Source organism: Ruditapes philippinarum, unplaced genomic scaffold (assembly GCF_026571515.1).
Source record: "Ruditapes philippinarum isolate M1 unplaced genomic scaffold, ASM2657151v2 ctg12439_1_1_1_1, whole genome shotgun sequence".
NCBI lineage: Eukaryota > Metazoa > Mollusca > Bivalvia > Venerida > Veneridae > Ruditapes > Ruditapes philippinarum.
Window position 1 is genome coordinate 1 of NW_026866567.1, and position 13,713 is coordinate 13,713.

Here is a 13,713-nt window from a genome sequence, read left to right on the forward strand (position 1 = left end):
GGATTTTCTTTAAAATTTTATAACTTTGTTACTTTTTAAGGTATCTACTTCAAACTTCAAAAATATTACTTCTTATCATTACGATACATGTTGTGTGACAAGGTTGCATAACTCTAGTGTGACTATTTCCTAGAATTATTTCCCCCTTGATCTTGGAATATATTTTAAAAACAAATGTTTATTTTTACTATAACTTAATACATAATTATACATAATTGATTTTTCTTTCATAGTTTTGTCCTCCTTACTGCGTCCAGTATTTTATTAGTCGAGCTTGGCTGTCTCCTGTGACAGCTCTTGTTGTTCCATGTCGCGCTTTGAGGGTACCTATGTGTTAAAAAATGAGAGGGTACTTGTGATATAAAAATTCAAATGAAGACAGGTAGCCCGTGCCGCTGCAAAAACGGAAAGTAGGGTGTTTTTATGAATTTTTTTCATTTATTTTTTGACAATAATTATATACTGCCATTTGTCGGAAGATGATATGAAATCAATGAACATAATTAAATATGTATGATGCATATATAATCAAGCCCACATGTTCATTTCAGCCCGAACAATTACATGTCGAGTGATGGACGAGACAAGACATGTCGATTTTTTGTAGCTTAGTTGTGAAGTTGTGAACATGAAAATCGGGCACATGACAAATCAGCACATAATTAAAAACATTCTAGTGTTCCGTGGTATACATCTTTTCTACATGTCATACCTCCTTTCCTTATTACAATGAAAATTTAACTGGATTGTTATCCATCGCTGGTTTGTTTTTAGCAGAGAATGACCTGTGTATGTTCAGAGAGGGTACCGTTTGAGCAGATTTCGCAAAAAGGGTACCGATATGGATATGCACGTGATGTTTGTTTTAAAAAACTTTTCAGACAACGAGCATGCTTAATGAAGAAACTCCCAATGATTTTTAAAGCACCGTTTTTATATGAAGATGAACAAGCGGTAAAAAAACACCTCCATCATGGAGCTAAATCTATGCCTCCATATATTGGTTGTCGTGAGTTCTTGACACCATCTTTTTTGTAAGAATTCTGCCCACGTTCTTTGTTAATTGAGTATTGGTGAAAAGAGGCATTTAAGACATAAGCCGATTTAGGCAGTACAAGTGAATGCACTTTATTCAAGCAGCTAAAGCAGCTGAACACCACCAAACATGGGTTGTAGTCTTTGTTTTACAAAAAAAAAACAAACAAAATACATATACACATACTGTCATACATATATTGTTTTTCAGACCCATATTCACCAGAAATTTGAAAATTTGCATGTTTATACATATCGTCATTGATGTTTCAAGCCAACATAGTTCATGTCTTACATTGATATCAATTTTAAACGTCTTTTTCCAGTTTTCATCTTCCTCCGTTTTAAGTCGTACATATGTATACATTTTAGGAAAATCAGACATCTAGATGCGGTTTGTCACCAAAGCCAAGAAGATTTTATATACAAAAACACAACCATACATCCATTTGCTTGTTGTCATTGTTTACATATGACTTTCCCTAGTGATTTAAAAATCTGCTATGTCTACAATTGGACTTATATAAATTCATTGAAAGTAAAAACGATACTCACACACACGCGCACACACACAAACACACGCACGCGCGCACGCACGCACACACACACACACACACACACACACACACACACACACACACACACACACACACACACACACACACACATGTCGACATTGCTGATGAAAACCAACATAGTTCAAGTATTATATTGATTTAGATTTTAAACGGTATTTTCCAGTTTTCTTCTTCCGTCTTAAGAAGTACACATTAAGGGAAAATTGAGACATTAAAATGCCGACATAAACACTTGTCTATGGATAAACCATGGATTCAATCCACAAGTTTTCATTTATTCTCCCCCCCTACCCCCATCTTATGCTTTATTAACCGATTCAAACCACATTCAAGCCCAATTTATGCAGTGTTAGTTGTAATAAACACTCCTTTTCCAAAGCAAGTACATGTAAATGTAAGTTATGTATTGCACTTCAGTCAGGCATCGAAAGCAGTTGACCTCCAAAAGCGGGTTGTCATTTTACCCAAATTTACATGTTTCTTAACGTAATCTTAGCTTATTAAGTACATGTTATACCAGAAGATTGTAAAGTAAATGTATATACAAGTAGATTTTAAAATTTTAAACCCGCAACCTTACATCCGTATATTGGTTGTTAACATAATTGTCACTGTTTTCACAACCTCATTTTATGAATTCAAAAAGTTCGCTATTCATAAACTTGCCCTTGTTTGCATTATTATATAAAATGGCTAAACACGTAATAGAATAAATAAAGTGGATATACATGATCATAAGATTTCTCCACATCCAGATACTGGCTGTCAGAATTGCATTTAACAATGCACTTTTCTAATTTAGATAGCACTTTATACAGGTACTGGGGCAGGTGACCTCCATACACGGGTTGTTGTCTTTTTACCCAAGACAAACTATTTTATTGGTGTAATTGGTTGAATCCTTTAAAAATTGGTTTGCCTTCACCTCAAATGTCGACAATTTATGTAAATTCACTTAATGATAGTCATATCATAATGTGTCGCTCCTGGATGACGCTGGAAGAGCCTAGATTGACCCATGCAGAGCCCCGGTCGGTCCAGGCAGAGCCCAGGACGATCCAGACAGAGCCCCCTAAGCTAGAATCCCAGTGGATTGAAAACGCGCGAGAACATGATTACATGATTACATTGATCAATACATAATTGTATTTAATATAAAGAACAGTAATGCATGGTGATTTTCTGAAAAATCCTTACGCAAGACTGGATAGAATGGAAATGGGAAGGGTAAACAAACAAGTGCCAATATCATCGCAAATTGTCGTGGTTCTTTTGGAATCAAACCGGACTTTATCGGGCTCTACCGGGATCAACCTTAGCTCCATCGTCATCCTCCGGGCTCTGACTGCATTCTCCGAGGCTCTGCTGGCATTCTCCGGGGCTCTGCCAGCATTCACAAGGGCTCTGCTGTACGTAGCTCTACCGGCTATATCATACCTCGGATCATACCCGGTTTTTGCCGACAGAGCTATGGTGCTTCCCCGGTGTAACCCCGGTCGTTCCCGGCAGGGCAAAGCTATACTCCCCGGGTTATCACGGACCACCCCGGTGATATTAATTTTTTTTTTTATTTCCGGGGTCGAATGCTAGATGTACCAGGATCATCCCGGACGTTGCTGGCAGAGTTATGGATGTATTCCGGCCGTTCCCAGATCACCTGGACGTCTACCGGGGCTTTGCCGGGATGTAAGTGAGACTGTAGCTTAAATTATGTACTGCACTTCAGTCAGGCATCGAAGCAGTTGACCTCCAAAAGCGGGTTGTCCTTTTACCCAAATTTACATGTTCTTAACGTAATCTTAGCTTATTAAGTACATGTTATACCAGAAGATTGTAAAGTAAATGTATATACATGTAGATTTTAAAATTTTAAACCCGCAGACCTTACATCCGTATATTGGTTGTTAACATAATTGTCAATATTTTCATAACCTCATTTATGAATCAAAAGTTCACTATTCCTAAACTTGCATTATTTGTAAAAAAGAAGGTTCATATAATGGCTATACACGTAATAGAATAAATGGAGTTAATATACAAGTAAAGAACATGATTTTATATTCAGACATTAAACTTGTCTACATCCAGATACTGGCTGTCAGAATTGCATTTAACAATGCACTTTTCTAGGGTTACATCATTCAGTTTACAGTCTAACCCGGTAGGCTATACACTTTATATGATCGTATAAGGGTATAAAAAGATGAACCTCCATATATTGGTTGTCGTCATTGATATATAATTATACTCTATCAGATTATGGGCGAACTGTTTTTCATGTTTAATTATTACAGGTAACATGCGTTAGGGGTGTAATTGATTACCTACAATTACTTATTATTGGTGATACATTCGGAAGCATGTATACCGCTTATCTCTATTTCCGCGGTACTAAGTATTCATATTAATATGGCGAAATTAAAAACAACTTACCTTCTTTATTCTAGTCTAATACTTTAAATTTCATATGTTTTCATTCATAATCTTGGTCAATTTCCATTCAAAAACTTTTCAGTATCATCAAATGTTTTGAAAATATAAAGTGTAGGCAGCCATTTTGAACTCTTACGTCATATCACAGTTTCCGCGGTAATTAGGTCAAGTGCAGTAAAACACTGTCATAGGTTAATTAACACTAAATGTTACATACACACAGTCATTCATGTTCTCTCACTTACTTAAATAAATGTTCAACTGTTATTAAAAATTAACTTTAACTGTTTAAAACTATCTGTAACAATGAACTGTCTCATGAATTATTCTTCTGGGCAGTGAACACACCTAAATGTGCTGCCTCTTCTAAGAACCCTGACCTCAGTGCAATAGGTTAAATGGACCCAGTGGCCACAAAAATCACATTGGCCCCATTTCACAATTACTAGGGAGGTACATCCTCTTAACTGGGACGGAAAACTCTCTTTACATACGCAACATGGCTCGTCTGTATCAGACCCTTCATCTGAGGATGAATAAACATCAATTGGGGCTCCTTTACTTTTTGTTACACCAGATGTTGATGGCTTTGGTGAAGAGTAAGCAACTGTAGCAGGTTTGATTTTTCTGTCTGCAGGCTTACTTTTTTTCAGTGATTTTGCCTTGTTCGTGTTTTCTGTGAGTCTTTTTTCATGCTGGGACTTTATTGTTTCCATATTTTGTTCAGACAAAAGATTTCCCGAAACTTTAATTGGTGGCACAAACTTCTTTTTCGGCCTCTGAACAACAGAAGTGATTTTTCTGCTGTCAAAAAATTCTACAACTTTTGTATTGATATCGGATGATTCGTTTACATTTTTCATAGTAACAGTACTAGTGTCATTGACATTATCTGAGCTGTTCTCTGTATCTTTTGTTGTGTTATATATAGAAGCAGGTGCTGTCTGTGTCTCATTTACCATCTCCTTATCAAAAGGATATATTCCTGCTTTTCTAAAAGAGGAGATGACATTTTCTGGTGAAAAGGCTCTGGCATAAGGCTTTGCAGTGAGCTTTGCTATTTCATACTTTGTAATACTCATGCCTGGATTGCTGTGCATGTAGGTCTTACATTCTCTGTAAAAATACTTTTTCATAGGGCCAAATACACCAACATCAAGTGGTTGGGTCAGGTGGCTGCTATGTGGTGGGAGCACAAAAAGAATTACATTATGCTCTTTTGCCCAGTTTGTAAGGGTTAGTGACAAATGGGACTTGTGTCCATCATATAATATTAGTGTTGCTGGCTCATTTTTATCTTTACTAAGTCCAACATATTTTGAAAAGTGGTTGATTATGTATGTTTCAAATATGCCCCTATTAACCCAACCACTTTCTGACATTCCTGCTGATGAACCAGGCAAACAATCTGTCATTAAATCGTCGTTCCATCTTTTTCCTGGGAAAATGTAATATGGCGGTACATAGTTTCCTATGGCACTGGCACACCCAATCACGGTTACATTTTTTGTTCGTGATGATGTCACACTTTGGGCTTTAGAATCTTTTCCACAAACTATTTTTGGTGGGGTATGCTCTGTAGAAAAGCCAGATTCATCTACATTGAAAATTCTTTCAGGGGAATGAAGCAAATGGTTTTCTTTCAATACAAATTCTAGTTCACAAAAGTATTTGGATATAGTTTCTCTTGATGCACATTTTGCCCTTGACATCCCTAATTTTTGGGGAGAAACAACCTTCAGTTGGTCCCATCTACCTAAGAATGCGTAAAACCAACCCTGACTAAGTCCCTCTTTAGCTTGGACTTTCTTGCCAATAGACCTAGCATAGTCGGCTGCCATGTATTGAATGTCACTTATAGTGTATCCGTAACCAATACTAGCCATGTAAACAATATGGTCCGCAAGCTGCTTTTCTTCTTCACTGGAGAAAAGTCTTTCAGGGCCTGGTTTGCAATCAAGTTCTACATTATGCCTTGTTCTGTCTCGCAATGTTGATTCAGGAACACTGTAGACTCTAGATGCCCTGTAGACAGACATTCCTGATAAGGTGGCCTTGAAGGCTCTTTTCAAGTTTTCCCTATCATAGGGTTTCCTTTCCTTGCTTTGCTTTGTTTTCTAGAAAGAAATAGAAAAAAAAAACAATTGAAATATCAATTCATAGAGGGTCAAATAGTAACTTTTTAGTTGGATGGAAAAAATATAGTAGTGTTGAGCCTATAAAAATGTATAGCAGTGTTCAATCTATCAAAATGTATAGCAGTGTTCAGCCTTCAAATGGGCGGAGTCAATGGCAGCTATTTACATGGCTGAAAGAGAGAATACTGGCAGACGATTTATAACAACTGAAGAATTTAGTTAAACAAAATAGAATTTTTTTTGAAATTTTTATTTAAATTTAAAGTTAACATATTTTATCAGGTAATTAAGCATTTACTTACCAAGATTTTACTCATTGTTGGTCATAAAATTATTTTTTTATTGCAATGAAAAATGTAGGTCACCCACATTGACAGGTAAACATCGCGTAGGTGGCGCTTTGCAAATACCGCGAGAATAGTGATACCGCGGAAATAGTGATGTCGAGTATACATCTCAAGTTTAGATTGCACTTTATTTAGGTACTGTGGCAGGTGACCACCATACACGGGTTGTCGTCTTTATTTTACCCAAGACAAACTATTTATTGGTGTAATTGATTGAACCCTTTAAAAAATTGGTTTGCCTTCACCTCAAATGACGACAATTTATGTAAATTCACTTAATAATAGTCAAAACATAATGTGTTTTGTAAGTGCATAAATATACAAAGCAACTAAAAGTATACAATTTCACAATTATTAGCGTTATAATATACAGTAGAGACACGCACATATAGTTTCGTGATGCTAGTATAAGTTGCTTTGAAAACATAACTTCAATTCAACGTAGATCTAATATTGCGATATAATTAGTTTTCTTTATTAAAATAAAAACTGATGGAGAAATAAAAGTACATTTCGCATATTTACGTCCCTTTCCATTCACTATAGCAGCGTTCACTCAGACGCTCTTTAACATTCGCGCTAAAAAAACGCTTATAATAGTAAACTCCGCCTTACTCCAGGAAAGGGATGTCTTATAGCCTCCACCTAAAAGTTACTGACACACCAATAGCAATTAAATGGACGAAGAATTACCGGCTGGTTGGGAAAAACATACTAGCAGATCATCGGGTAAGTATGACTGACATGGTGGTAACAGTTATAAAGTTTAATTTTTAGAGTTTAATTTAAATGATTCCAACAGATAAGTGTGCTTGAAGTTACAGTACATGAAATGGATAAAATAAAACCGTTTAAATTATAGACGCATGTGCGCGCGATTCTAAAGATCCTGTAACACATTTTTTCATGGTTTTATTTCATAAATATGTTGCTCAAATTAAGATTTGCCAATATTGTAAGTTCCAATAAGCATTATTTATAAAGATATTACCGAATATCTTTACGATATATTACATTACGATATATATTTATATGAAATTAATTTGGCATTACTCTGATTAACAGTTTGGCCTACATACATTTGAAGCATAAAATTGACTAAGGGCAAGATGATACTGTATGATACTGACATTAAAGACGAATTTCATTTCTGAAATTGTGGGAAGAAGTTCTTTGTTGATAAAATAATTTGATAAGTTAGATTATAATTACTGGTTTCCTAGCAGTTTCCGTCTCCTAGCAGTTTTCCGGACGTTTATCATTTTCGTCCAGTACAGTCTATTTTTACCAGTAAGGCATCCACATTACTTCATCAATCAGAGAGACATTTGTTTTCTTTGCTAAACAGCATTTAAAATAGTACAACGATATATATGTTTGAAGTTTTGCCTGTTATATAAAGTTACATAAGAGAACTTGCGACTTTCAAAAATAAGCAACACCTGGGGAATTCTAGTTTGAATATCCATGCGCAATAACTAAGACCCCATTTTAGGTAAATCAATACTTCAGATAATATTTTTGCAGACGACACGGAAAAGGTTGGGAAGTTCTGTTTGTCTGACAAAACCATCTTAACATTGCTTTATGGTACTGAATTATATTCAAAATAAAAAAGGTCCGGAAAACTGCTATGAATTTTTGAATAAAGTTGAAAAAAGGTGATACATTTCAGGTCTATATTCAAATAAAAAAGTAAAATGAAAGTGCAACATTAAACACATGGCAATGCTTGACAGGTACCTAACTTTGTCCTGTCAAAGTTTTGTACCCCTCCGTAGACTGATTTTTATTTTATTTGTTAAAAAGTGCGATTTTTGGCCGGAAACTGCTAGGAAACCAGTAAATGTGTCAATTATTGAAAGTCTTTTTTTTCTCATTACTAGAATGTTTGTATATTAATCTGCATGTACCTGTGAAAGTTTCAGCATGTGTTGACAGTATAGAACTGTTCACTAATATGGGAAGAATATGTGTATTTAGCAGCCGGATAGCTTAGTAAAGCCATGGCATTGGTCAACAGTTTGATTTCTGGTCATACACATTTGTCTCGCCCTGCGACACCAGTATTACAGATCTGTGCTTCCTTATTTCCTTACCAAAGTAACTTACTGGTGTCCGATAAGATTGTCTTAATTTTCAAATTTCTTTCAGCTCTATATTATTATTAAATATCTGAAGTGTATGACACTATCACAGTGTAAAGATTTTAATCTCTATAAATTTCAACAACAGAGTTGACTAGTTTTTGTTAGTCGGCATTTATTCCATTAAATCAGTCCAGCCTCTCTTGTTAGATTTAATATCATTAAATAAATAAATGCTGACTAACAAACACTAAATTATACAAGATTAATCCCACTCTTGATGTTTTATGTTAAGTGTCATTCCCAGTTTTCAAGGAACTCCACTGAGACTAGAGCTGTCATTGATTCAGTGCAAAGCATATCAACGATATATCGATATCAAGTAACTAAAATCAACGATACACCGATATATCGATAATATCCTATACTCACTTGTCTGTCATTCATTTTCATACCTGTTTCAATGATTTCAGTCAAAAACATGTTCTGTACAGTGTCTTGTCCACTGCATGATTTTTTCTAGACAATATTATTTGTCACCATTGCTATGAAATAATTCCACTATATAACAAAAGCATCACATTTGATATAAATAATTGTTTCTGCATATATTTTGGGTGAATTGTATAATTTCTAGACATTTAATTTATAAGTCAAAAGTATCGATTTTTTAAAATGTGTATCGATTATTGATCGACAAAAAAATATCAACGATACATCGATATTGTCGATATCGATGACAGCTCTAACTGAGACCCAAAAGCCTTAAAACATTTTTAACTTTGAGATCGCTCAACTGGGGCACTTAAAACAAAACATTACAATAGATTATACATAAATATACTTGGTATTAAATTGATGAATTAATCATAATCAATATTTTGATCAACTATTTGAAAAATGGGGAGAGCTAAGGTACTTATCCTGGCCCTAGTGTCGCTGTAAAACTTTGGTCAAATTTTTGAGTGCAAGATGGTATCCAAAACTTTTGAGGGAATGGGTTGACCTTCACACACTTGTTCTCTATCATTATCTTTCATGATGTTCCATACATCTTAGTTACCCTTTTGTTACCCTTTTACAAAGTTATGCCCCTTTTCTTACTGTCAAGAACTGATAAAAGTCATGCTTGCTGTCTTACGGACAGCTTTTTGTGTGTGTGAATTTAAGTAGTTTTGAGTCAAGATTGATAGAAAATTAAAAAGGCTTTTAATTTTTGGGTCATTTTGCACAAACTGGAATGAGCAAATGATTTGAAATTGTGTCCAGGTTACATCAAATGGTACACAAATATTGAAAAATATTTTCAGTGAGGCCTTTTGTGTCAAAAAATCTCAGTGAAACCGTTTCAGGTATTTTGCATGCATTTTGTACATTTTTAAAAAAATCATCATATATAAGATTAATTGTCAACAACTTGTATTAATTAATTTTGTTTATATCTTATAATGGTAAGATTTGATTAAATTAATTTCTTAATTGGTTTTCTTTTCAGGGCGAGATTACTATTTGAATATATACACCAAAGAAAGCCAGTGGGAACCTCCAAGTGGCCCAGCAAAAAAGAATATGTCTAAAGTACAGTGTTCGCATCTTCTTGTAAAACATAAAGACTCGCGTCGACCATCATCATGGCGCGAGGAAACTATAACAAGATCTAAACAAGATGCAATCAAAATACTGGAAGGTATTTATCTTTCCCTTGATGAATAAAATAACTGTATATTCCAGTAAGGTATACTGGTGAATTGGTTTCTGTTCGTAACTTCTGCACAATAGGATTTCAAAATAAATTAAGTTAGCATGACTGCCTTGAGTAGAGGATTTGAAAAATGCATGAGTCAAAGGTCAAGGTCACAACAAGGTATTGACCTTGGTGTAGTTTATCATATTGTGTTAAGTATATTTGAGTTTGTGTCTGATTTATGAATTCTGCATGCAAATTAAGATTTGAAAATTTATATGGTTTATATGAGTTCTATTATAAGTAAATAATACATGTGTACCATATGCAAAACCCAGGCCCCTAGGTCAGTGGTCTAAGGCTTAAAGCCTTGCATACAATTAAGATTTGTGTATTTCATATACTTATAAGTGTAGTTTTGTGGTCCATAGCTTCTGAACAATGAATGTATGTTGGATTTCAACATCTATTGTTACACATTATCACCATTGGTTGACAATTATTTTCATGCAAGACACATGCCATTATGTCAAAGGTAAAGGTCACAGCAAGGGATTGCACAGTTTCACAATGGGGTCATTATCCTAGAATAAAGAACTCAAAATGACATGTTAAAGGGAGTTAATTTATAGATGGAATTAGTTTCCATATAAATGGTGTTTGATAGATCAGATAAATTGTTATAATTAATCAACTGTCTTCTTATTTTCCGTTTGTCATTTCAGGGTACAGAGATCAGATAGTTAGAGGAGAAAAATCGTTTGAAGACTTGGCTTCACAGTTCAGCGACTGTAGCTCCGCTAAACGAGGGGGTGATCTTGGTCCTTTTGGTCGTGGTCAGATGCAGAAACCATTTGAAGATGCAGGATTTAGCCTGCAGGTTGGAGAAATGAGTGGCATAGTGGATACAGACTCTGGTGTTCATATCATTAAAAGAACTGCTTAATGCTTACATATAACATGATAAATACATTAGCACAAATTTGGAGTATAGATTATGGTTTTCTTTCCACACAGAAATTGGGATTCTCTTTTCAATTTTCATCAGCTTTTTAAGATATTGTGATCATACATTGTTTTTTTTGTTCAGCTGTCACACATTAATATCTAAAAATGTTAATAAATTACTCAGTCACTTAGGGTAAACTATGATATTCTTGTCAATATTATGTTAATTTAACCAAGGTTTCTGTTATCTTGGCAAATATCAGCTGATAGGCAACTGGGCATGAACAATATTTGCATAATAACTTCATTTCTTAAGAGATTTCAACCAAACATTCATACTCTGAACTATGGTCATTAAGTGGCCATGGGCAATTTGTTGTGGGTTTTTAAATTTGATGGAATCATGTCTTATGGTCTTCTATATTACTATGCGTGGGCTTGTGATTCATTTTGGCAGATTAACATCCCTTTGTTGTTGGTTTTTAGTCCCCTACCGGTTGAACCGGAGGGGACTTTAGGTTTACCCTCCGTCTGTCCGTCTGTCCGTCTGTCCGTCTGTCTGTCTGTCTGTCAGTCCGTCAGTCCGTCCGTCCACAAAACTGGATCCCGCGATAACGCAAAAAGTACTGAAAATATTTTTATGAAACTTGATATATGGATAGATGGCAGTATGGAGATTATGCACGTCTTTTTATTTTGTTCCTATGTTGAAAATTCTGGTTGCTATGGCAACAAATAGTCTGAAAATATGGCAAATTTAACACATAAACTGGATCCAGTGATAACTCAAAAAGTACTGAAAATATTTTTATGAAACTTGAAATATGGGTAGATGGCAGTCTGGAGATTATGCACATCTTTTTCTTTTCTTCCTATGTTTGAAAATTCTGGTTGCTATGGCAACAAATAGCCTGAATTTCAAGATTTCTGATTTTAAATTTTTCAGTTTTTTCACTATAATGTTCTTTATTTCTTAAGGTGTTTACTTCAAACTTTAAATATAAGTTTCTGGTCATCAACCACATCATATGTGACAAGGTTTATAACTCTAGCACAAAAATATCAGTATTACCTCCCTTGAACTTAGATTTTTTAGGGGAAAAAATGTTGTCTTTTTTAAATAACTTCTTTATTTCCTAATGTATCTACTTCAAACTTCATATATATGTTTCTTATTATCACTCGACATTTTTGAGAAGGTTAAATACTCTAGCAAGACTATTTCCAGAATTATGTCCCCCTTGAACTTAGATTTTTTTCGAGAAACTGGTATTTTCACTCCAACTTCTTCATTCCTTATAGGATTTACTTTAAAATCCCACATCGTAATAATATGACAAGGTTGTATAAACATAATTTCCTTACTAAGCATGGAAACTTAACACATTACTGTGATATAGACAAACTTATTTTATTATGTTTTGTGGTCGATATTTTCAAATACAGACTTCATCCTCAAATTCATTATAAATGGCAATACACAGGAGTGTATGACAATTAAAGAACTTTTTGAGGGACCGGTAGGGGACTACTGTATTGCCCGCAATACTATCAAATGCTTGTTTTTTATTTTCTTCACATGTCATATACAGAAATACACAGAAATACATTTTTGAACTTTCAAACGGTTTCAGTCAAACTTTCAATGGTTAAAATAGCCATTGTCCGTATAGTTATTTCAAAATATTAAATATTTACTTCTATAGTTAAAATGCCAGTTTTAGAAAAGGGGTTATTTTTTAAAACTTTTAGTGAAAGTATTTTGATAGGCAAATACAATATACATGTATTCATAAGAACTCTACAGCAGGATTGCTTTATTATAACATTACATATTTGTTGTTAAGGTGTGTTTCAGTATAGTCTGTGCTTGGTGTATTTTGGAAAAGTCTGGCAATTTTATTTATCTTTGGAACATAGAACTAAATACATCATCAATTATTGAACTGAACAGTTGGGTAATGTGACATAATTTAAAAAAAAGTATTTACAAGCTTGATCATAAAATGCAAGTTACTTACAAAACTTACTGTTTTACAATGAAGATGTCTTGATATTCAACAATTATTGTTTACACTGTGCATATATTTACAGTCATTAAAAATGGAACAATGTTTATATATGGTCCAATCATAATCATATATATATTTGTATGTCTTTTTCATTTTTCAGATCATTGTTTTCTATTTCATTTGCCTGTAGTATTTGTAATTTCCTTCTTACACAAGTAAAATTATAATTTACTTACGTCTTTGTTATGCTTGATTCCCTTAAAAATCTTTTTTTTATTTTCCTTTAATCCCTCACTGAAATATCACATACTGTCCTTTGTCTGTATGCTTATACTTTACACAACGTGACATAATCACTAGGGTAGATGTTATGGAAACTTCATAGGAAGTCTTGGAATGATCTAATAAGATTTCACACTGTAGAAACTAAATTTTTCAACTCTTGAAATTC

The 13,713-nt window shown here is 34.2% G+C and overlaps 2 protein-coding genes across 3 annotated transcripts; one reads left to right on the forward strand and one right to left on the reverse strand.

Moving 5' to 3' along the window:
- Positions 1-4,540: 4,540 nt before the first annotated feature.
- On the reverse strand, positions 4,541-6,501 carry LOC132732942 (uncharacterized; the record flags this gene model as incomplete). The annotated part of the gene is made up of 2 exons (XM_060719464.1): positions 6,487-6,501; positions 4,541-6,163 (listed from the first exon to the last, which is right to left on the reverse strand). Coding segments are annotated over exons 1-2 (1,638 nt in total), but the record flags the coding sequence as incomplete, so codon positions are not given.
- Positions 6,502-7,100: 599 nt separating this feature from the next.
- On the forward strand, positions 7,101-11,733 carry LOC132732945 (peptidyl-prolyl cis-trans isomerase NIMA-interacting 1-like). Of its 2 annotated transcripts, none has more exons than XM_060719467.1 (3): positions 7,101-7,260; positions 10,114-10,305; positions 11,028-11,733. In XM_060719467.1, exons 1-3 carry the CDS (start codon positions 7,209-7,211, stop codon positions 11,246-11,248), a joined length of 465 nt encoding a protein of 154 aa, XP_060575450.1. In that variant the 5' UTR covers positions 7,101-7,208; the 3' UTR covers positions 11,249-11,733. The 2 variants fall into 2 exon arrangements, with proteins under 2 accessions (XP_060575450.1, XP_060575451.1); XM_060719468.1 differs by lacking the exon at positions 7,101-7,260 and adding an exon at positions 7,423-7,486.
- The last annotated feature ends 1,980 nt before the right edge of the window (positions 11,734-13,713 follow it).